Source organism: Podarcis vaucheri, assembly GCF_965113315.1.
Source record: "Podarcis vaucheri genome assembly, chromosome: 3".
NCBI lineage: Eukaryota > Metazoa > Chordata > Lepidosauria > Squamata > Lacertidae > Podarcis > Podarcis vaucheri.
This window is the reverse complement of record NC_138761.1, coordinates 128,789,914-128,814,491: the sequence shown is the minus strand read 5'-3', so window position 1 is coordinate 128,814,491 and position 24,578 is coordinate 128,789,914. Positions and strand designations below refer to the sequence as shown.

The 24,578-nt window shown below is 46.2% G+C and overlaps 1 protein-coding gene across 2 annotated transcripts in view; it reads right to left on the bottom strand.

Moving 5' to 3' along the window:
* Positions 1-24,578, bottom strand: part of COL4A1 (collagen type IV alpha 1 chain) — a 202,071-nt gene that overhangs the window by 5,400 nt on the left and 172,093 nt on the right. For both annotated transcript variants that reach the window (XM_082215731.1, XM_082215732.1), the window contains exons 44-51: positions 23,948-24,020; positions 23,197-23,268; positions 22,397-22,525; positions 10,667-10,765; positions 10,012-10,224; positions 9,017-9,194; positions 4,529-4,643; positions 718-890 (exon numbers count right to left, since the gene is read on the bottom strand). In XM_082215731.1, coding sequence (XP_082071857.1) covers positions 718-890; positions 4,529-4,643; positions 9,017-9,194; positions 10,012-10,224; positions 10,667-10,765; positions 22,397-22,525; positions 23,197-23,268; positions 23,948-24,020 — 1,052 coding nt within the window. The remainder of the gene's footprint in view (positions 1-717; positions 891-4,528; positions 4,644-9,016; positions 9,195-10,011; positions 10,225-10,666; positions 10,766-22,396; positions 22,526-23,196; positions 23,269-23,947; positions 24,021-24,578) is intronic.

Sequence of the window (24,578 nt, the reverse complement as noted above, 5' to 3'; positions counted from 1 at the left end):
AACCCAGAAATAGTACCTCGGGTTAAGAACTTTGCTTCAGGATGAGAACAGAAATTGCGCGGCAGCAGCGGGAGGCCCCCCAGCACTGGGCACATTTTTTTTAGGGGGTGTGACCATGGGCCCCCACAATAGGCTCCCTCATTAGGCATGTGAGGGAGCTGCAGAGACAGCTTCCCTGCATGACAGCTCAATGCTGCTAGCTCAACTGGGCTGCTAGCTCCTCAACTGGGCTGTGGTGTGCAAGTGAACTCCACATGCTGCTTTGTGAGGCGAGCCACAGCGGGCTCCCTCGGCTTCCATCCTCTTTGGGGGTGTGCCCCAGGCACCTGCCCGGGCAGTGGAGCATATACTCCTCTGCTGCTATCTGAGCACACTTCTGTTCCTGACCCATAACTGGCTGTAATGCACTTCTTCTCTAGGCTGAATCTGTATCAGGTCCAAAGTAATAGTTTGACCAAAATATGCATTAAAGCATGCAGACAACTTGTATCTGAACTGTGAATTGGGATCTCAATTGCAGTGGGAATCTGATTGATAGAATCTGGTCAGGTAGAAGCACAACAGAAACAAACCAAAAAAAGGGACCAAAAAGGCAAAGTAAGTTCACTCTGTCACATCTAGTCACATTAATTTTAACTATTTAAAAAGCTGCTTTCAAAATGCATTTTTAATATCCTTGGGCAGGTATTGTCAATGCAGAAGATGTTCCCAACTTACTTGAACATTTCATTTCTCTCAATAGTGGCAAGCCAGAAGCTGTAAGCATTTGCATAATAATTGCAGGTGCCCTTGCCGTGGCATTCTATGAAGGGAGCACTGCGGAACTCTTCCAGACAGGAACCTGGAGATGCCAGCGCTTGCCCTGAGCCTTCTGCACCAGCACTGGTGTGCTGCCAAAAATACAGGTCATGCATCAGTTGATAAGAATAGATTATTGCTTTTAGTTACATATAATTCAACAGTACATTTAGTATTTAATAACAATTCAGTGGGGTAAATAACTGTTATTTGTATTCTACAGATGGGACTAGAAGTTGAAAAATAGTTAGTAAAGGTAAAGGGACCCCTGACCATTAGGTCCAGTCGCAGACAACTCTGGGGTTGCAGCGCTCATCTCGCTTTATTGGCCAAGGGAGCCGGCGTACAGCTTCCAGGTCATGTGGCCAGCATGACTAAACCGCTTCTGGCGAACCAGAGCAACCACAGAAACGCAGTTTACCTTCCCGCAGGAGCGGTACCTACTTGCACTTTGACATGCTTTTGAACTGCTAGGTTGGCAGCAGCAGGGACCGAGCAACTGGAGCTTACCCCGTCACAGGGATTCGAACCGCTGACCTTCTGATCAGCAAGCCCTAGGCTCAGTGGTTTAAAATGGTTTACCAATTTAGATGTTACATTTAAATTATGGACACAAGAAATGCAAAAATAGTTTGTGTATCTGATGCATCAGGTGAAGTGGACTCTAGTCTCTGAAAATTTATATTATAATAAAATTTGTTCATCTTTAAGATGCCACAAAGCTTATTGCTGACTCTGAACAATGACTTACAGTACATCCTATACCTGGGGGTCGGATGCAGCCCAATTGCCTTCTCAATCCGGCCTGTGGACGGTTAGGGAACCAGTATGTTTTTATATGAGTAGAATGTGTCCTTTTATTTAAAATACATCTCTGGGTTATTTGTGGGGCATAGGAATTCATTCATTTATTTGTTTTTTCAAAATATAGTCTGGCCCACCACATGGTCTGAGGGACGGTGGATCGGCTCACAGCTGAAAAAGGTTGCTGACCCTTGTCCTATACAGATACCACAATGGTTGAAGTCAGAATCTTTCCTGATATGAACCTACTAGTTGAGCCCTCCATGTGCCACCTCTGAGGGACATTTTGAAAAAGCTGACAAGGGATTTATGAAACCCTTCCCCAGTGAGGCCTGCCAATGTCATCAGGTGAAAATCTCCCTCTGTTCCAAAGCATGCAATAGCATGTGATGGTGCTTTGATTTGTTTTTTAGTTGTTCATGCTGCCAGTTTTTATTTTGCTTATAGGGTGTGTACTTTTAGTATTCTATGGATTCATGCTGATTTCTCCTTGGTTTTATATCTTGACAAGTTGGGCCATTTTTGAGAAGGAGACTCCAAAATTTAATAAATAACAATAAAAAACAATACATTTTACCTAGAAAAAAGTACCACTATGTTCAAATTAGGCTTACCCTGTATTAAATGTGCAACCACAAAAGCACATGGTCTCATAGCCCAGGTTTTACCATCCACCCTACTGGCTATCAAATAGTCCTTCATTAAAGGTACATTTTAAGATAATTCTGTGGCTGCTTTAAGTGTCTACACAAACCCATCCAGCACAAGCTACTCTCCCGGAGACTGGAACCACCCACCACGGAAACCAGGATCAGGATACCAATGACACTTTGACTCAAAATGTCTAATGACTCCTCCCAGTGGTGAACAGCACTGAGGACAAGATTGTGCTCTATGACATCATAAGACTGAAGCAATCTCCCAATACTGTTCTCTGGACACAGCTGTGCAAGCAGGAGTGGAAAAACTGTGAAAGAGTGCTCTTAATAACCCACAGAGCCAGTCCAGGTGTCATGACCAGGATATCGGGGTCAATGCTATCAAATGTTGCTGAGAGATCCAGAACCAGAGTCCCACTCTTTCCATTCCAGTCTCAGTACAAGGGTGACCAAGGCTTACCAAGGTATAGTCCTCAAATTGTGCATGCACCCAGACTGGATTGTGCATGCACCCAGACCGCTTAGTTATTTGTTCTGTCCTACATTTCATGCATTTCAAGGGCTTTATATATTTGCATTTTTAAAATATTGTCATAAAGTTAATGTGTGTGTGTGGGAGGGTGTTGTTGGATCAACTCTATTGATTTGTCTGCTGTTTGCGGGGGTGGGGGTGGTTAGGACATTGTCTTGTTGTGGCACATGTGTGATAAAGGCTACACCAGGGTGAAGGCGTCCTCCTTTGCTTGTCCCTGTGCAAGTTTGAGTTAGCTGTTGTCCGGAGTTTTGGGCTGGGTTGCCATCAGTATGCCGATGACACCCAACTCTATCTGTTGATGGATGGCCATCCTGACTCGGCCCCAGACACACTGACCAGATGTCTGGAAGCTGTGGCTGGATGGTTACGTGGGAGCCGGTTGAAGTTAAATCCTTCGAAGACAGAGGTCCTCTGGCTGGGACGGAGCGATATGGGATTGAGGGGGCAACTCCAGTCTCTTGCGGGGGTGCAATTAGTGCCAGCATCATCCGTGAAGAGTTTGGGTGTAATCTTCGATACCTCCCTCTCTATGGAGGCGCAGATTACAGCTATAACAAAGGCGGCATTTTTTCATCTCCGCCAAGCTAAGCAGTTGGCTCCTTATCTCTCTCGCCCTGACCTAGCCACTGTGATCCATGCGACGGTCACCTCCAGACTGGATTATTGTAACTCGCTCTACGTGGGGCTGCCCTTGAGACTGACCCAGAAACTCCAGCGGGTGCAGAATGCCGCGGCGAGACTCCTCACGGGGTCTTCGCTGCGAGATCATATCCATCCGGTGCTGTACCAGCTGCACTGGCTCCCGGTGGAGTACAGGATCAGGTTTAAGGTGCTGGTTTTAACCTTTAAAGCCCTATACGGCCTAGGACCCTCGTACCTACGGGACCGCCTCTCCTGGTATGCCCCACAGAGAAATTTACGATCTGCAAATAAAAACACCCTAAAGATCCCAGGCCTCAGAGAGGTTAGGCTGGCCTCAACTAGAGCCAGGGCCTTCTCGGCCGCGGCTCCAACCTGGTGGAACGCTCTGTCACAAGAGACAAGGGCTCTGCAGGACCTGACATCCTTCCGCAGGGCCTGCAAGACAGAGCTGTTCCACCAGGCCTTTTGTCAGGGCGCAGCCTGACCCCCTCCTCTGGCAATCTGCACAAAATTTTGCTTGATGGTTGCCATTAATTTGATTTTAATTTGATTTAATTAATTTTATAATGAATGTTTTAGAATGTTGTTAGCCGCCCTGAGCCCAGCTTCGGCTGGGGAGGGCGGGATATAAATAAAATGTATTATTATTATTATTATTAGCTGCTTTACTCTTTGTGTTGTCACAATCAATGCAGTGGCATCCACAACAATACAGCACTTAATGGGGATAGGCACAATTGTTGTTGCCCTCTAAGGTAAATTCTGAAACCCAGTTTAGTTTCACTACACATTTTGCCCCAGATCTTAAATTCCAAGCATTGTTGTGGCAGGGTAACCAGGCAGAAGTGTGGATAAACTCATAAAATCAGAGTCCATTCAATTTATTCCCTAAGAAATGGCAGCTAGCATGGTCACCAGGGTCACCCTGAAGAAATCTGGACAGCTAGACAAGCAAAAATAGAACTTTAAAAGGTAACTTGCTCATATGTCTTAAAAAGAATGGGTTCTTTTTAGATTGTGTGAAAATGAATGGAACATGGACTAATAGAAATAGAATTAAATGCATTCAGGTATAACTTGGAGCACTTACCATCACAAAGGAGTAGCCTATCCACAGTGATCTCCATCCTTCTGGACATGGTGGAATTTGAATTGTTTGACTGTGAACTGCCATCACCATTGCAGAAGCTTCACATACAGCACACCTGAGAAAAGTATAATGCAAAGTTGAAAAAATACATATAGATTGAATACCCTCCAGTCCTCCCTTTTACTGCATTATTCATCACAACAGCTCCCTGCCTTGGAGGCATTGCCCACCTGGCCTGGGAGCACAGGGCTTTAGCTGACCCCAGCTACAAAGGCTGAGGCAGCAGAACAAACTATTGAGTTGGTGTATTGTTTAGGGCAGGATGGTCCAGCATGTGGCCCATGGGTGATGACCTCCCTCCTGCTAATTCCCCCTCCCCTCCAGCTCCCAAGTGCCAGTCAGATCAAAGATGGTGAAACTTCTGCTCACCAATGACTCTAGCATGGGCAAGACCTGCTTGTACTTCCGCTTCAGTGAGGATGTCTTCAACACCACCTTCATCTCCACCACTGGTGAGGCGAGGCTCAGGGTGGTGGCCTTGACCTCCTCCTGAGGGATGCTTCTTCAGGCAGATGCCTCTGATGGAGAGGCAGAGGGTGGCATTCCTCACCCCCCCCCCTTGAGCACATCCAGCTGGGATGAGGGGGCCATGAGAGGGCAAGTCGAGTTTCAATTTCCCTATTTCTTGCCCCACTATCTTGTCCCTCGGACCGATTTTTGGTTTTGGATTTTAAAGGGGGAGGGGTGTTGTTCATGTGACATTCTTTCTTTCCTCTGACTTCACCTCTTTCCTCTGACTTTACCTCCACCCCCCCATCATGTTGTGTTTGGGGGAAAATGGGCAGGGTGGAGTTACATTTGGGAGGGGCCACCAAGGCATTTACCCAGAGCAGGGGGCATGAGAGGGGGCACAAGTCTTTAGCCCATGATGTGGGTCTCTTCTCTTCCCCTCCTCTCCTGCTTTCCTTCATGGCTTTGGTGCGCTCACACATCTACCCCCCCCCCCGCCCAATTCGTTCATTAGGCACATATGTTGCCTCCCTCAAATGTCATCTTGGCCCCTAATTGGGGTGAGGGAGGGTGGAATTTGCCTTTTTTATAAACCCAAAATTTTCATATGTTGCAACCTTTCCGTTTTCTTTCATATTTTCCAGCTCCATTGGTGGTGGTGTATGCATTGGTGTGCATACATCTGTTTGTGTACTGAATTTGTTTAATAAATAAATATATTAAATCTATGAACAGTGCATTTAATTATATATATTATTGTGTATATTAAATAATATTAACTATATTGCCAACACTTTATGATATGGACTCCCTGGTCCTGAATGGGGTAACTGTGCCCCTGAAGGAGCAGGTGCGCAGCCTGGGAGTCATTTTGGACTCACAGCTGTCCATGCAGGCGCAGGTCAATTCTGTATCCAGGGCAGCTGTCTACCAGCTCCATCTGGTACACAGGCCCTGCCTGCCTGCGGACTGTCTCGCTAGAGTGGTGCATGCTCTGCGTGGGGCTCTACGTGGGGCTACCTTTGAAGGTGACCCAGAAACTACAACTAATTCAGAATGCGGCAGCTAGACTGGTGACTGGGGGTGGCCACCGAGACTACCGGTCCTGAAATACTTACATTGGCTCCCAGTACATTTCTGAGCACAATTCAAAGTGTTGAAAGTCCTTGAAAGCCCTAAACGGCCTCAGACCAGTAAACCTAAAGCAGTGTCTCCACCTCCATCATTCAGCCTGGACACTGAGGTCCAGCTCCCAGGGCCTTCTGGCAGCTCCCTCCACTGTGAGAAGTTACAGGTAACCAGGCAGAGGGCCTTCTCAATAATGGCACCCACCCTGTGGAACTCCCTCCCATCAGATATCAAGGAAATAAACAACTATCTGACTTTTAGAAGACACCTGAAGGCAGCCCTGTTTAGGGAAGTTTTTAATGTTTGATGTTTTATTGTATTTTTAATATTTTGTTGAAAGCCGCTGAGAGTGGTTGGGGAAACCCAGCCAGATGGGTGGGTTATAAATAAGGATAAGGGTAAGGATAAGGATAACAACAACAACAAGTCCAGACTCAGAGGCAGAAGCAGAAGCAGAGGCTGGAGAGGAAGGGGGGGGCAAGAAACAGGGATGGCAGGCAGGCTGCAAGGGGGTCTCCCCCTCCTGCTGTAACCAGCTCATCTCCCAGGACTAGAAGAGGTATGAAGAGGGCAGAGCAGAAACAGCAGTAAGAAAGACCTAGATATCTGGAATAGGTTGAAATTATCCTGGACAGGAAGGATGGCCGCGATCAAGATGAGTATTCTCCCAAGATTACTGTTTTTGTTCCAGAACATCCCAGTGATTAGAGGCACGGCGTGCTTTAAGAAGTGGCAAAAAATATTAGCTAAATTTATATGGCAAGGGAAAAGAGCTAGAATTAAATTTAAACTCCTCACGGATCTAAGAGAAAGAGGGGGCTTTGCAGTTCCAAACTTAAGGCTATATTACGAGGCCGCTTGCCTCTGTTGGATAAAGCATTGGGCAATCTTGAAAAATACAGATTTGTTAGATTTGGAGGGGTTTAACATTAGATTTGGCTGGCATGCCTATTTGTGGCATGACAAGGGAAAAGTTCATAAAGAGTTCTCTAACCATATTATTAGAGGTCCGTTAATTGAAGTTTGGAACAGGAACAAAAAGCTCACTGAAAAAGATACCCCCTGGTGGCTTTCACCAATTGATATTTTAACAACTAAAAAATTAAATCTAGAGGGTGAAAGATGAACATATGAAGATCTTTTAGTTAAGTCAGAAAGGGGGTGGAAAATTAGACCGTATGAAGAGTTAAAGGACAAATTAGTTGGTTGGTTACAATTTCACCAAATTAGTGCGCTGTGGTATGACCATAAAAAAACAGGGATGAGTGAAAAAAAGTCCAGATACCAGGTGGAAATCCTAGAAAGCAATACTAAACTTCTTTCCAAAATGTATAATCAATTGCTGGACTGGAAAACTAAAGATGTAAAGGTGAAGGGTGTCATGGTCAAATGGTCTAGAGACTTGGGGTATAACCTGGAACATGACAGATGGGTGAAACTTTGGAGGAGTGGTATGAAGTTCACGGCCTGTGCTACTCTCCGAGAAAACTTAGAAAAAATGATGTATCGTTGGTACATCACCCCGGCAAAACTGGGGAAGATGTACAAGACCGGGGATAGCACATGCTGGAAATGTAAAACTATAGAAGGTAATTTTTTCCACATGTGGTGGACTTGTGATGAGGTGAAAAGATTTTGGGGACAAATTTATGATGAATTAAAGAAAATATTGAAATACACTTTCCCAAAAAAACCTGAAGCGTTCCTCTTAGGTATGATCAGAGAGGAGATCAAAAGTGAAGATCAAACATTCTTCCAATACGCAACGGTGGCGGCTAGGATCCTGTTAGCGCAAAACTGGAAAACCCCTAATATCCCCACGGTTAGAGAATGGCGGACGAAATTATTTGAGTATATAGAGTTAGCGAGATTGACACAGAGGATCAGGCATCAAAAAAATGTAAAACTAAAGAATGATTGGAATAAATTTTTAAGTTATATCGAAGGTAATTTGGGAATTAAAAAAATAACAGTGGACGGAATTTAAAACCTGCGATGCATAGAGTTATTATAATACAACTGCAGAATGGTTATAAGTTTATCTAACCTAAATCGAGATGGAAGGAAGCCAATGTGTAACGTCTGTAAATTTGTTTCTTTTATGTTAATATGTGTTAATCTGATATCTATTTTCTATTCTTTTTCTTTTCTATTTTTTTCTATTTCTTTATTTTTACCTTTTAAATGTCTGTATGTTTTGGCTGATGTAGTTTGCAAGAATTTAATAAAATTTACTAAAAGAAAAAGAAAAAGAAAGAAAGAAACAGCAGTGTCAACGAAGTCTCAGATTGCTTGGGAAGGACCCAGGGGAAGAGGAGACTTAGGCAACTGTGGGAAGATGGGGACCTTCAGTCCTCACAACTGCCTCATGGAGGTGTTTCTATGAATAAAGAGTTAACTTCACTGACACCATGTGAGTTAATACTGATCTGCTTTTGGCCCCTGCCTCTGATACCCGAGTTAGCCAGAAGCTCACATAGGATGGGGGGGGGGGTTGCGGAGAGAAGCTGCCCGTGTCCTTTCATCCTACTGCGCTGAGCATACTGGGGGAAATATAGTGTGCTCCACCAGTGGACTGGAGGAAGAAAGTTCCCCCTCAGGGTTGTAAGGCTATGATAGGATTCCTGGCTGGCAACTCTACTCTGCTCCACCTGTCTTGTCCTTATTTTTCTATCCCTCTCTGAGCAACAATCCACTTGCCATCCACATATCCTCAGCCTGAACATCTGGATAGCGAGGGAGCTCCTTTCAATTGCTCTAGAATACATTTCTCAAATTGTGTTGCAATGTCCGGAGAAATGCAAAATTTTCATACAGGAATTTGTAAATATAAAATTTCTCAATGCTTACCGACTGATGAAAGGCCTGATATTGTCTCCTGTAATAGGAGCCATACTCATTGGCATTGGCTCAGGGGTAGATAACCAGTAAGAATAATCATTTCTTGAGGCAAAATTGCATACACTGTTAATGTTGCAGAACAGGAAAGGCATTGTGCTGAATTTACGTAGACAGCTCCCAGCTGTGCCTAAAATAGCAAAAATAAAGGACTGATTTTTCTACAAAAAATGGTTTTCTACGAAACCAAAGCAATTTATACAAGGCTAGAAAACTATGGTCAGGATTCAGCTAATGAGCCCTAGAAGGACTGTGCAAGGATTTCTGCATAGACATGGATCTTTCCTCTCCATGTCACTCTGAAATTGCAGGGAGAACCCGCAGAACAGCACACAGGCGGAGAAGAGGGAAGGTTGGGGATTGTGGGCTAAAATGCCATTCCTAAAAACTGATGAAAAAATGCTTGGGCTTTTGAAGCATCAAACAGCTGGGCACAGCTGCTCTGCTTGTGAGGTCTGGGCTTAAGGTGGCTGTTCACAGGTGGACCCTGCCTGTTCACTCCAGCAAGGGGCAAAATGCCCTTCAGAGCCACATGAAAATGTCTTCAGTTGTCCAATAGATTTACAATTATTATGAAGCTTTAATTTTGGTTAAAGAAAAGAAAATAATTTTAGGTTTTCACATTTTCCAAGTTATTCTTTAAAATAATGAACTAAAATGTTACAATCTGTGAATCTACGCAGTGCAGTGGGGGATGAACAAGTACAGGAAGAATGCAAGTTCAAGTGACAGGTTAAGACTTCCCAAAACAGCCCAGGATCCCACTTATCAAGACTGGCTTTTTGAGGCAGAAAGGAGCTTAATGGCACCTTTTAGATGCTGCAGCAGTTGACAAAACTAAATTGTCCACTACAGTTTTACTTGATTTAGTGAAGGCAATTGCGACAAAGGTGTCTTTCTCTAATGTAATATGCTCATTTGACTCAATTTGTTTTCTGCTCTCTTACCCAAGTCCTGACCATGGGCCCGTTCGTTTCCTTGTACATAAAGCAAAGAATACCCGTGGAACATCAGTCTTGTTCCAGATGGGCAAGTTGGCTCCTCTGTGCTTTGGCTGTGCCTGGTCACAAGGAAACCGTGAGCTACAGAGGGACTCCCTGGTGGACCCATTGGCCCTGGCAGGCCTTCAGGACCAGGTGGGCCAGGAAAGCCTCTAGGACCTGCAAGATAAAAATTGTATATCTAAGATAGTCCACCGACAGTGAATTCGTTTGCACCTCACACAGAGCCACGCCATGGCTGAGCATTTGAGACTCCTTCAGGTAGTGATAAAGCAGGATATCAAATCCAAATCCATGGAAACAATGGGACAAATTTTAAAGTAAACATACATGGATTGGCATTGTTTGTGTTACACAGCAGTAAATCTAAACACACTTACCTGGGAATAAGTACCACTGGGACTCACTTCTGAATAATGTGCCTTTAAATAATAAATCAAGAATTGCTCTTGATTTACTGAAGCCTCTATTAAACTCCTTAGGACTTGGCACTGGACTACATACAGAACATAGCAACCCAGAAAGATGGGTGGGGTATAAATAATAAAATTATTATTAATTATTATTATTATTATTAGCAATAGAAGAAGATTGGACTTGCCTGGAGGACCAGCAGGACCAGTTTCTCCTTTCTGACCTGGCATTCCATCAAATCCCGGAGTGCCTGGTAGACCAGTCACACCCACAGGTCCCGTTACACCTGTTGAAATAAGGATATGTCATTACAGTGGATTTATGGAGTTACTATCATTTGAAATTCCCAGTAGTGATGTATGGAAGTGAGAGCTGGACCATAAAGAAGGCTGATGGCCGAAGAATGGATGCTTTTGAATTATGGTGCTGGAGGAGACTCTTGAGAGTCCCATGGACTGCAAAAAGATCAAATGTATCCATTCTTAAGGAAATCAGCCCTGAGTGCTCACTGGAAGGACAGATCCTGGAGCTGAGGCTCCAGTACTTTGGCCACCTCATGAGAAGAGAAGACTCCCTGGAAAAGACCCTGATGTTGGGAAAGATGGAGGGCACAAGGAGAAGGGGACGACAGAGGACGAGATGGTTGGACAGTGTTCTTGAAGCTACCAGCATGAGTCTGACCAAACTGCGGGAGGCAGTGGAAGACAGGAATGCCTGGCGTGCTCTGGTCCATGGGGTCACAAAGAGTCAGACACGACTAAATCACTAAACAACAACAAATCATTTGAAATAAGATGTACAATGGGCAAATCAGTATTCTAAACACCTGGGGAGCAGCTTCCAAGGGTGTGCAGGGAATCACTACATCAGTAGTGGGATCTGGATCAAGCCAGTGGAGTGGATACTTATCTCCTCTACCCACCATTGGCCTGTTTTCACCCACATCCTATTTTCACTTCTTTATATACTTTGTGGTACTAAAAAGGTAAAGGATCCCTGGATGGTCACAGAATCACAGAATCGCAGAATCATAGAGTTGGAAGAGACCACAAGGGCCATCGAGTCCAACCCCCTGCCAAGCAGGAAACACCATCAGAGCACTCCTGACATATGGTTGTCAAGCCTCTGCTTAAAGACCTCCAAAGTAGGAGACTCCACCACACTCCTTGGCAGCAAATTCCACTGTCGAACAGCTCTTACTGTCAGGAAGTTCTTCCTAATGTTTAGGTGGAATCTTCTTTCTTGTAGTTTGGATCCATTGCTCCGTGTCCGCTTCTCCGGAGCAGCAGAAAACAACCTTTCTCCCTCCTCTATGTGACATCCTTTTATATATTTGAACATGGCTATCATATCACCCCTTAACCTCCTCTTCTCCAGGCTAAACATGCCCAGCTCCCTTAGCCGTTCCTCATAAGGCATCGTTTCCAGGCCTTTAACCATTTTGGTTGCCCTTTTATGAAGTCGGCTTTCTTAAAGTCAAGAAATTGAGTCCTAGTATGCTTGGCTGCTCCTTTCCACTGTATAGTAAACTTCAGAAGAGCATGATCACTCGCGCCTAATGATCCTTCCACTTCTACCCCACTAACCAGGTCATCAACATTGGTTAGGACCAGAAGGTGTGGGGTGTAGCACTCATCTTGCTTCAGGCCGAGGGAGCCAGCGTTTGTGCACAGACAGCTTTCTGGGTTATGTGGCCAGAAGGACTAAACCGCTTCAAGTGCTGTTTACCTGCCCCAATGCAGCGGTACCTATTTATCTACTTGCACTGGTGTGCTTTCGAACTGCTAGGCCCCTGTTGTGTGGATTTGAACTGCTGACATACCGGTCAGCAGGTACAAGAGGCTCAGTGGTTTATTTTTATTTTATTTTTAATATTTTTATTGCTTTTTTTCCAGGTATAGGTGTACAGTCAGATATGTGGAAGAAATTACAGAAAAAAAGAAAGAAAAAAGAAAGAAATCCATATTTCCGAAACATTATTTCATAACCAATCGGACTTCCCCACGTCTCCCTCACCCTGCATTCTTTACAATAAAGATATCAGCAAATTATTACCTTGTTTCGTGCATTCCTTTGTAATTCCAAATAGTTACATTTTAGGTTTAAAATACTTGTTGTCAATTTACTTTTCCCATAAAATAATTATAGTGTTACTTTAAACTTTGGTCCTCTCATAATTATAACTTAATTTTCCATTTCACCAAAACTTCTTGCTGAAGCTAGATTTCCCAAATCATGCAAATTCTTAACATTCATATAACTTATAATATTTTTGTAAATAGTCCTTAAATTTTTTCCAGTCCTCCTCCATTGTTTCTTCTCCCAAATCTCGGATTCTGCCAGTCATTTCAGCCAATTCCATATAGTCCATCAATTGCGTCTGCCACTCTTCCAGTGTGGGTAAATCTTGTGTCTTCCAATGTTTTGCGATGAGAATTCTTGCTGGGCCTGTTTTCACCCACATCCTATTTTCACTTCTTTATATACTTTGTGGTACTAAAAAGGTAAAGGACTCCTGGATGGTCAAAGGTGTGGGGTGTAGCACTCATCTTGCTTCAGGCCGAGGGAGCCAGCGTTTGTCCACAGACAGCTTTCTGGGTTATGTGGCCAGAAGGACTAAACCGCTTCAAGTGCTGTTTACCTGCCCCAATGCAGCGGTACCTATTTATCTACTTGCACTGGTGTGCTTTCGAACTGCTAGGTCCCTGTTGTGTGGATTTGAACTGCTGACATACCGGTCAGCAGGTACAAGAGGCTCAGTGGTTTAGACCACAGTGCCATTCACCATTGTGGGGCTGGCTAGAGTGGGCATGTGGTGTGAGATGGAAGGAGGCAACACTGAGCTGGGATGTGGGAAAAGGGAAATGGAAGCAGAGACATGGCAACTGTACAAAGACCCCTAAATGGAACCCCTTCTCCGCCCAGTAAATGCCTATTTTTCCCTGGCCCAGCCCTATTTCAGGTTGTAGAGTGTGGGATAAGAAAACTGTAGAATACCCACTCCCTCCAACTCTCATCTGCTGCAGCTACCAAACTTCCACCATCACTTCCTGGGGCCCCACCACTGGCAACCACTGAGCAAATGAGCTTCTCTCTCTTTCTGCAATCATCTTTACTGATTTATTTAAAAAACAAACATTCATGAAATCACTTTGTAACTTCTTTGTAAATTTTCCTGTAACTAAACATGTGATTCTAAAACGTAAGAAAATAAAATGTGTACTTCATCTGATTCATTTGTACTCCATTTACACCCTTCTTACTTGAGTCCTTTATTTTACTTACCGTATTTTGCGCCCCATAGGACGCTCCGGCCCATAGGACGCACCTAGTTTTTTGGGGGGGAAATAAAGAAAAAAAATTTATTCCCCCCCCCAGGTGCGGGGCTGGAAGAACCAGGTCGGGGAACAGTGGGAAGGCATGCTCTGCCTCCCCGCTGTCCCCCGAGCTTGTGCGGCTGGCGATGGGGAGAAGTGCGCCGATCCCAGGACTGCAGGCAGCTCTGCACCGCCATCCGGAGCGGGGCGGGACTCCGCGCCCGACTCCCGGTGGCCGCGCAGAGCTGCGCTGAGCCGGGGACTGCAGGCAGCTCTGCGCAACCCTCGGAGCCGGTCTCCCGAGGGTTGCGCAGAGCTTCCTGAAGCCTGGAGAACGAGAGGGGTCGGTGCGCACCGACCCCCCTCGCTCTCCAGGCTTCAGCGAAAGCCTGCATTCGCCCCATAGGACGCAGGCACATTTCCCCTTCATTTTTGGAGGGGAAAAAGTGCGTCCTATAGGGCGAAAAATACAGTAGTTGAATGCCACTCATAACGCATCTATATATTTGGTAATCTAATTTTTCCACTGTATTTTAGTATTTTTCCTTACAGGAGTTATTCTAAACCAGTCAAAAAAAATATCTCTCCATACTGTTTAAATATATTCCAATCATTTTTGAATTTTTGCTTCAGGTTAAGAACTTTGCTTCAGGATAAGAACAGAAATCAGGTTCCAGTGGCACGGCAGCAGCAGGAGGCCCCATTAGCTAAAGTTCAGGTTAAGAACAGTTTCAGGTTAAGAATGGACCTCCGGAATGAATTAAGTACTTAACCCGAGGTACCACTGTATTTCCAAATTTCCAGATTGGTATGTAATTATCTTTGTACAAATTTATATTTTAACTGTTATCCATATGCCTAAATGCGTGATTTTCTTGGTGATCATAAGGCCTATAAACTGTTGTAATTCTCTTTTAGTTAAAAATGTTTTTAACTAACATTTTGGTTTTATCTTTATTTAATTTTAAGCCTGTGACTGACCCAAATTTGTTTATCTTCTCTAAACTGTTGGCATACTTTCTCTTGGGTTTTCTGTTGTTATCAACATCATCATCATCATAGACTTTTATTGTGCTAGCCATAGGCCATGGCATCATTCAGAAAAATAACAACAAAAGCAAAAACAGCAATAACCATAAAAATAATCAGGTACCACACATACGATATAAACCATGGTCACAACTACTAAGATTATTTGTTGCATAAAATAGAATAGTTGAATTCTCTAGTAAAATATGCCAAATTAAATATCCGAATCCCCTTTGCAGATGACCGTTATTTTATCTAGTTCTTTGCTCCTGATCTTCTTAGCTGACAACGCATAGCGTGCTACTTTATAAGTTACAAAGTCATCAGCATCGCTCAGCAGCCATTTCACCCTTTCCCCCCTATTCAAATGAGTTCCATTCGGAAACAAGGGTTTTATGAATCGGTCTCTTGGGTATATATATAACGGGCACTGCAATAAATAGTGGCACAGGTTGCCCACAGAGACAAAGTCTCTCTTCATAATGTACTTTGCCGTAGCGTCCATCCAACACCGCCGAGGGCATCAATTGGAATCGTAATTCTATGAAAGCGATTCTAAGCACGGCAAGTGGGAGCTTTGACAGGTAACAGGCCTGGGTATGCTCCGTTTTAATAAGTGGGAACCATGGTGAGCTCTTGGTAGAAGCCATCATGGTTAGATCCCTTTCTGCACAGGACAATCTAAAGAGACAATCTCTTATGTGCCTCTTAAGACACCTGAAAATCTTGTAATTGATTGGGACAAGAGGCGCTGGATACCATCCTTCCAACATTGGTTCTGTTTCTGTTCTGTGTGTGACATAGCGGGGAATCTCTCCTCCAAAAGAAATTGAAGTCTTTTCACATAATTTAAGCACAGGTGATCAATTCTAGCCTGTATTGTTGTCACGTCAGTTTCAATGCTGACGTGAAGAAGAGCAGCTGGAGTCCCGTTGAGGAGCGAGAGCACTTTCCTGAGGAATTTGTTCTGCCATACAATAGAATTTCATTAATGCCCCACAAGCTTTCTGCACTTTGAGTTTCATAGCCTCGATGTGCCCCTTTCCATGATAGTGTCTCAGTGAAAAGAATTCCCAGATATCTGATATAATTCTTCCGTGTCCATTTCAGTCTACTCACTAAAATGTCTGCAAAGATTTTATAATCATTGTTAAGTAATGAGATGTGTCCGTAATTTTTAACAGCTGATGGCCCTGTTCCCTTTGGAATCAGGGTAGGCTTCCTCCCATGACTCTGGCAGCTTTCCTGTATTTAAGATGTTATTTACATCTTAAAGATGTTATCTTTAAATGGTAATTGTCAGGGAACTGACATCGGAGGAAAGGGAAGTGGTAAGGCTCCCAGAGACTGGGAGAGAGTCAACAGCCAAAGCAGGGACCAGCAGGGGGAGCGCCGGGTCTCTGGAGGAGGGTCTCAGTAATGCTGAGAGAGACGCAGCAGCCCAGGCAGGAAGCAGCAGGGGAGAGAAAGGGGTGAGAGACACTTCGAGCGAAAATAGCGGGGAAGTGTCAGAAGCAGCGGCAGGGAGACCCATGCTGCGCCGGAAGCTGCCACGTCGTGAGTCCAGGAGACGCGTTTCCGTTAAGGAACTTCTTTGCTGGAAGCGCTTCCGCAGACAGCCACTGTCAGACTCTACTAGTGACTAGAGCAGACATGTCTGAGGAGCTCTGTCACACACAGAGGTTTGTGGGGTCGCACAAACTCTGAAGGGGCACAATTTTAAGCACAAGCAGCTAACCTTCCCCTGACAGCAGTCTGACAGTCTCTGTACGCTGCCTGTGCAGGAGAAAGCATCATGAGCAACCCAGTCGGAACCGGAGACGCAGGGGTTGGAGCTGGTCCAAGCTTGGAGGAAAGGTATCAAGCTCTGGAAGTCCAACTGGCGCTGCAGACGGCGAGGCTCGAGGAGAGAAGGGCTCAGGATGCTGACAAAAAGGGGAGAACCACTCAGTTCCCCAGAAAGGTACCAGGATTGGTGCAGAAGTTTGGGGGGGACCCCAAGGATTACCATGCCTTTAGGACTGAGATGCAATATGCCCTGAATGTGCAGTTTGATGAGTTCCCTGATGAGGAATCGCGAGTTGCGTTCGTAATTGGGCATCTTGAGAAGGGGGCGCGGGACTGGGTTCGACCCCTGATGGCAACGCACAACGATATCCTAAAGGACACTATGAAATTTTTTCGTGCAATGGATATCATGTTTTCCAGCGATATTGAGGAAGGGTTGGTACGCAGACAGCTAATGGCTTGCAAGCAGGGAAGCAGATCTGTCCGTGAGTACTGGACTGAATTTACCATGCTGATTCACAGATTGGGGTGGGATTTATCGGCGGCACCCATTCAGATGCTATTTGAAGAAGGTCTTTCTTCAGCTGTGAAAGACGAGCTGGCCAGGAGCCCCAGGGCGGGGTCTATGGATCAGCTGACCAAATCTGCGCTGACCATTGGAGCGCGCCAGGAGGCAAGAGCCTTGGAGAGGCGGGAAGGGAGAGGGGAACGTTGGAAGGAGTTACGCATTCCAGACATTCCTGAGCCAGCGTTCCCGCCGGCAGAGCCGATGGAAATCGGAACAGCCCGCGCGCGCGCAGTTTCAAAGCCCAGTGAGGGGGCGAAGAAGGAGGGAAAGGGAGCCCGGAAATGCTATCTCTGCCAACAGCCAGGCCACTTTGCCAGAGTCTGCCCCCAGAGGAAGGAATGGCAAGGGATGGTGGGAGCTGTTGAGGGGGAAGAGCAGGGAGAAACGGAGCAGGTAAAAGCCAACGCCTGGTTGCCAGCAGGGCACTGCAGCCGGGCCAAAGAGCAGTGAAAGTGCCCCTTCCCCAAGTGCCAGTGCCAGAAGCTCCTCGACCTGCTCTAGTGATTGAAGTGTCGCTAGAGCTGCAAAATGGACACCCCCTAAAAATAAAGGCGCTGTTGGACTCAGGCAGCTCCTGCAATTTCATGAGCAAGGAGTTTGCTGCTGAACACCAGATACAGACTATCCCTTTAAGCAACCCCCTGCAGGTGACCACGATTGATGGCAGGGAACTGTTGGGAGGAGGCGTCAGCTTGCAGACCGTCCCAATGATAATGAGGGTGGCAAGGCACACAGAACTGATAGCGTTTAATGTGGCCACCTTGGGAGGCGCTCCCATTATTTTGGGAATGAGCTGGCTAGCCCTACATGATCCGCTGGTGGGCTGGCATCAAAGAGTGGTTTCCTTCGGTTCCGCACACTGCTTAGAACACTGCAGGGCGGAAAAGGGGTCAGCAGGGGCCCAAGCCACCCTAGCAGGGACGGAAGTGATGGAGAAGGGGAAGGTGCCACCACAGTATGCTGATCTCAGCGACGTGTTCAGCGAGAAGGAAGCGGACCAACTACCCCCGCATAGGCCCTTTGATTGCCAGATCAATTTACTCCCTGGAGCACAGCTTCCTGTAGGCAAGTTGTATGCCATGTCAGACAGGGAGATGCAGGAGTTGCGAGCGTTCATTGACAAGAACCTGAAAAGAGGCTTCATCAGAGAGTCCAAGGCAGCGGGGGGTAGCCCAGTGTTTTTTGTGGATAAAAAAAACACGGACAAGCCGAGGCTGGTATGTGACTTTCGGGCCCTAAATGCAGTGACAGAGCCGGCGGCTTTTCCTATGCCCAGGATTGATGATATTTTGACCAGGGTGCGAAAAGGAAAGATTTTTACAAAGCTGGACCTAAGGGGGGCGTACAACCTGATACGTATAAGGAAAGGGGATGAATGGAAGACCACCATGTTCACCCCTTTGGGGGCATTTGAATATCTCGTTATGCCTTTTGGATTACAAACAGGCTCCGCGTGTTTTCAAGCCTTTATGAACCATGTACTGGGGCCTTTGCTCTACAAGAATTGCGTGGCCTTCTTAGATGACGTGTTGGTGTATTCGGAGAATGAGGAGCAACATGTGAGAGACGTCAGAGAAGTGTTGAGCAGGCTGCAAGCCAACAGACTGTGGGTGAAACTGGAAAAGTGTCAGTTTCATACCAAGGAGGTGGAATTCCTGGGGTACCGCTTGTCAGACAAGGGGTTGGCCATGGACCCCGGCAAGGTTCAAGCGGTGCTGGAATGGAAAACACCCAAGACCAAGAAGGATGTGCAGAGGTTCCTAGGGTTTGGAAACTTTTATCGTAAGTTCATCCGAAACTTCGCCCACCTGACGGCGCCCATCACGGACTGTCTCAGCAGCAAAAAGAAGTTTGTTTGGACGGGGGAGGCGGAGCGAGCGTTTGAGGAACTGAAAAGGGCCTTCGCCTCTGACGAACAACTTCTACATGTGGATTTACAAAAAAAGCTGAGGGTCGAAACAGACGCTTCGGACAGAGCCATAGGGGCGGTGCTGCTTCTGCAGCCGGGGAAGGAGGGGTCAGAGTGGCGACCGTGTGCCTTCTTTTCGCGAAAGCTGAACAAATCTGAGAGAAACTACACGGTGTACGACCGGGAACTTCTTGCGATTTATGAGGCCTTCCGGAGATGGAGGCATCTACTAATTGGTGCACAACAGAAGGTGCAAGTGTGCACGGACCATAAGAATCTAGAGTATTGGAGAACTGCGCGAGTGCTCAACCAAAGGCAGTTGAGATGGGCCCAGGAGTTCTCCAAATTTAACTTTGAGATTTGTTACGTACCAGGCCCGGAGAACGTTAGGGCGGACGCTCTCTCACGCAAACCTGAATATTTGGAGGGAGAGGGTGCACCCGAAGAGACCCATGTTATTCCCGAGGACCGCTGGGTGTGTGGGGCGGCTTTGGTGGGGCAAAGGGAACTGGTAGAGGGAACGGTGCAGGATGAATACGCCCAGGACAAACTCAGGGGTCTCAGGAGGGAGGGAGACAAACCCGGGGGTTTTGAGGAGAGAAACGGGGCGTTGTACTACAAGGGAGCGTTATACATACCTGAAGGGGAATTGAGGGAAAAGGTACTCAAGCAACTGCACGATAGCCCCACAGCAGGGCATTTTGGGCAACACAAAACCATGTGGCTGGTTACCAGGGAATTCTGGTGGCCCAAGGTCAGGGAAGATGTGCGTGAATATGTGAGAGGGTGTGACCGATGTCAACGAGCCAAGGGGGAGAGGCGGGCACCGGCAGGTTTATTAGAACCACTACCCACGCCGGAAAGACCATGGGAGGCAGTGGCAATAGATTTCATGACTGATCTGCCCAGGTCCAAAGGGAAGACAGCCATTATGGTTGTGGTAGACCTGTTAACCAAGATGGCCCACTTTATAGCCTGCTCACATGCGGTCACAGCAGAAGAAACCGCTAAATTGTTTGTGGAAAATGTGTTTAGGTTGCACGGTGCCCCCTTGAGGGTGGTTTCGGACCGAGGGAAACAATTTACTTCCAGGTTCTGGAGGAAGCTCATGAGCTTATTGCATGTAGAGGTGAATTTTTCCACTGCCCGTCATCCAGAAACCAATGGGCAGGCGGAAAGAGCTAATGGTGTCCTCCAGCAATATTTGAGGTGTTATGTGAATGACAGAGAGAATGATTGGGTGGAGAAGCTGGCGTTGGCAGAATTTGCCTATAACAATGCAGAGAACGTGTCCACGGGGATGAGCCCTTTTTTGGCCAATCACGGGTGTCATCCCCGAGCCTTCCCGGGGGGGAGGGGGAGAACTGGAGCGTTCCTGCCGCAGAACAGTTCGTTGAAGAAATGGAAGCGATCCATCGCCAGCTCCAACTTAATTTAAACAGGGCGAAGGAGGAATATAAGAGGCAGGCAGACAAAACCAGAAGGGAAGGGGAAAGCATTAGGGTGGGGGACCAGGTGTGGCTGTCCACCCAAGGGTTACCATTTAAAGGAGGTTGTAAGAAGTTAAGACCTAAAAGACTGGGCCCATTTGAAGTCACGCAACAGGTCAACCCAGTGGCTTTCAGACTCCGGTTACCGAACCACATGAAGTTGCACCCAGTGTTCCACAGATCATTGCTGTCACCGTATATAGGGGACAGAGAGGGGAGGGTCAATAGGGGACCAGCTATGGAAGAAAAAGAACACAGCTACCATGTAGCGGAGATTCTCGATTCCAGGTGGAGGGGAGAGCAAGTAGAGTATTTGGTAATGTGGGAAGGGGAGCCGGAGTCGGAAAACACCTGGGTCAGGGCAGAGGAGGTAGATGACGAGGTGTTGATTGAAACTTTCCATCAGAGATTCCCTAGAAAACCCCAGCCAGTGGCGAGGTTCCGGAGGGAATACTTCGCCACCACCGACGACGAAGAAGAGTTGGAGGGGTTCGCTGATTCCGAGGTGGAAGAGGATTCAGCGAGTCGGAACGAAGACCGATGGAGGGAATTGTTCGAGACGTCGGAAGATGAAGAGGATTCTTTTAGGGGTTTCAGCTCCTCACCGCCCAGAGGAGAAAGTAGGGGCGGGGAAGAGGGGGGCCCTGGAGGGGAGGTGGATGTCAGGGAACTGACATCGGAGGAAAGGGAAGTGGTAAGGCTCCCAGAGACTGGGAGAGAGTCAACAGCCAAAGCAGGGACCAGCAGGGGGAGCGCCGGGTCTCTGGAGGAGGGTCTCAGTAATGCTGAGAGAGACGCAGCAGCCCAGGCAGGAAGCAGCAGGGGAGAGAAAGGGGTGAGAGACACTTCGAGCGAAAATAGCGGGGAAGTGTCAGAAGCAGCGGCAGGGAGACCCATGCTGCGCCGGAAGCTGCCACGTCGTGAGTCCAGGAGACGCGTTTCCGTTAAGGAACTTCTTTGCTGGAAGCGCTTCCGCAGACAGCCACTGTCAGACTCTACTAGTGACTAGAGCAGACATGTCTGAGGAGCTCTGTCACACACAGAGGTTTGTGGGGTCGCACAAACTCTGAAGGGGCACAATTTTAAGCACAAGCAGCTAACCTTCCCCTGACAGTAATGACAATAATTCTTCTACTTTTTATAATATTTGGCTGGCAATCTTTCTGGACCTGGACCTACTTTCATCTTTTCATTGCCTGCTGGATTTCTATCATGCTGATTGGAGCCGCTTCCGCTTTTGAAATCTTCCAGAGTTTATTTTGGTTTAAGAACTTGTCCATTTTTTCTTGATTTTCTTTGTAGAGTTCCCTGAAATATGCCAGGAAGCTGTTACTTATCTTTTTCGGTTCCTCAATTATTTCTCCATTCACAATCAATTTATTAATAATTTTTTCACATTGTTTCTTCTTTAATTGCCATGCTAGCAGCCTACCAGGGAGCAACTGAGCTTCTCTGCTGCAAATGAAATCTCAGCATCTGTCCCTAGAATAGTTCCATTATGGTACAAGTGCAGAAAGCCATAGAAATACCCTAGAAAGTGATAAAGACTGTCCTTCCTCTGTAGAAAGTGGGGCAATAGGTTAACCAGAAATATGTATCTTATTGAAAAAGGCTTGTGCCTTTCTCCAGACACACTGCAGCCCTCATGGAAATGGACAAAATGCATGTCTCATTGGAAGGATGCATCTGAGCCCAGGCACCATGTGTCTCACTGTTCTGGACAGCCTAAACTGATTTCCAACATCAGCTTTGCTGTGACTCACCTGATTTGGCCTCACAAACCTATGAATTCTAGAAGAACTAAAAAGCCTCTCACCTTGTTGGCCTTTTGGGCCTGGAGGACCAGGAAATCCCTTAGGGCCTACTGGGCCTACAGGGCCAGGTTCACCTGGTTCACCTTTCAAGAGCTGGAAGGGGCCTGGAGGACCTGGTGGGCCTGGAAAACCTGTCAAAGATAATTACATTGTGTCAATATTATATGTTGAGGGGATTACAAACAAAGGTGCTAATTGAAGAGGCCCCTTAGGATCATGTTATATATTTGAAATTCTGCTGATTTCATTAAAAAAAATACTTCTGCTCCTTGATATCAAAATAATCAAATGTGCTGAGCATACCCAGTCCCAATGAAGACAGACGTTTGGAGTTTAGCTCTATGTTGACAAAGCACTCCATTATGTCAGCTCCCAAAGTACAAGGGATATAAGCACCACTCCTGCTAATTAGGTAGCTAGGCTGCAACATGGACAGTTGGAGCAACTGCGCAACCACACCCCTTCCAGTTTACTTAAACACTCTCATCTGACACAGGTTATGCAAGCAACTAGCAATTTATCCTCATTGCTCATGTCGTTCTTGGACATAGTGGAGGAAGGTACGAGGAAAACTCTAATGGCCAATTCTCTGGGACTGTGCCTCCCTGCAACTCTTCCCTCACCCCCTCTTCCTCCATCTCCGAGTGCCTAGACACTCCCCCCTGCTTCATGGGTGGCACACAACCCCACAAATCACTGGCCTGGATCATTCTCCTGCCCCCACCTCTTCTGCCCACCCCTCAGACACCAGCCTGTCCTTGACATCAAACCTGAAGATAAAATGGACAAAGCTATGACATACCTTTAGCTCCGGGAAACCCTTGGTCACCTTGTTCTCCTTTGAGTCCAGGAACGCCTGAAGAACCTTTTGGACCTGGATAGAAATTAAACTTCAGTATAGGCAACTCTTCTGCTTATTTATCTACTAATTCTAAACCACACTTCCTACATACCAAATACTTGAACTATTTTATACTTTCTACTTGAGTACAATCATGGAATCATAGAACTGTAGAGTTGGAAGGGACCTCAAGGTTCATCTAGTCCAACTGCCTGCAATGCAGGAATCTCAACTACAGTGGTGCCTCGCAAGACGAAAAGAATCCATTCTGTGATTCTCTTCGTCTAGCGGTTTTTTCGTCTTGCGAAGCAAGCCCATTGACGGATTAGCGGATTAGCGCCATTAGCGGCTTTTAGCGGCTTATCTGCTGATCGGATCAGCTGATAAGCGGCTTAGCGGCTTAGAAAAAGGGGGGGAAGGGAAAAAAAACCCCAGCAGGAACTCGCAAAACATTGTCGTCTTGCGAAGCAAGCTCATAGGAGATTCGTTTTGCGAAGCACCTCCAAAACGGAAAACCCTTTCGTCTAGCGGGTTTTCCGTCTTGCGAGGCATTCATCTTGCGGGGCCATCCAACCTCTTCTTAGAAACTGTCAGTGAAGGAGAGTCCACCACCTTCCAAGGGAGTTAGAATGAAAATCTATTTCCTCTTTATTGTCACTCTAAATCAGAAGACCATGTAGTTTACTGATGGCCATTATATCGTCCTTCATACCTTGAGGGCCTGGAATTCCAGAAGGCCCCATGTCACCTTTTGGGCCAGCAGCTCCTGGAAAGCCAGCATTGCCCTGCAGAAGAGAAAACAGCCCTCAGATATGCCTTTGGAGACAAGTGACACACAGATGTGTGGACAATTTCTAAAACTGCAACAAGTCAAGCAGTCAACACGTATCTCCTGAAATTGAATAGCCAAGTAAGTTATGCATAAAAAAGGATCTGCTACATGGCACAAGACTCCAAGTTCTGCATATGAAATAAGTGGGTAACACACGTTGTAGAACGAGGTGGGAATTGTGGGAAATAGCAGTCAAACATAACTACATAAGCAGTTTGACATCGATGAGAGTGATGCGAAGCTCCTGTTCCTGTTCCTAACTCTACTCCCAAGCTATTCGTGGTTAAAAATACTTGTGAACAGGAGCAAAAAGCTCTACAGGAAAAGATGGATTGTGAAAAAGCGAAGTATTTGGGAATTGAAATATCAATGAAAAATATTAACCTTTTTGACAACAAATGCAAAAAAATTGGAGAGAAATTAAAAAAGATTTTAAGATTTGGAATAGATTAAAATTGTCAATCAAAATGAACGTTCTCCCCAAAATGTTCTATCTCTTCAATATGATCCC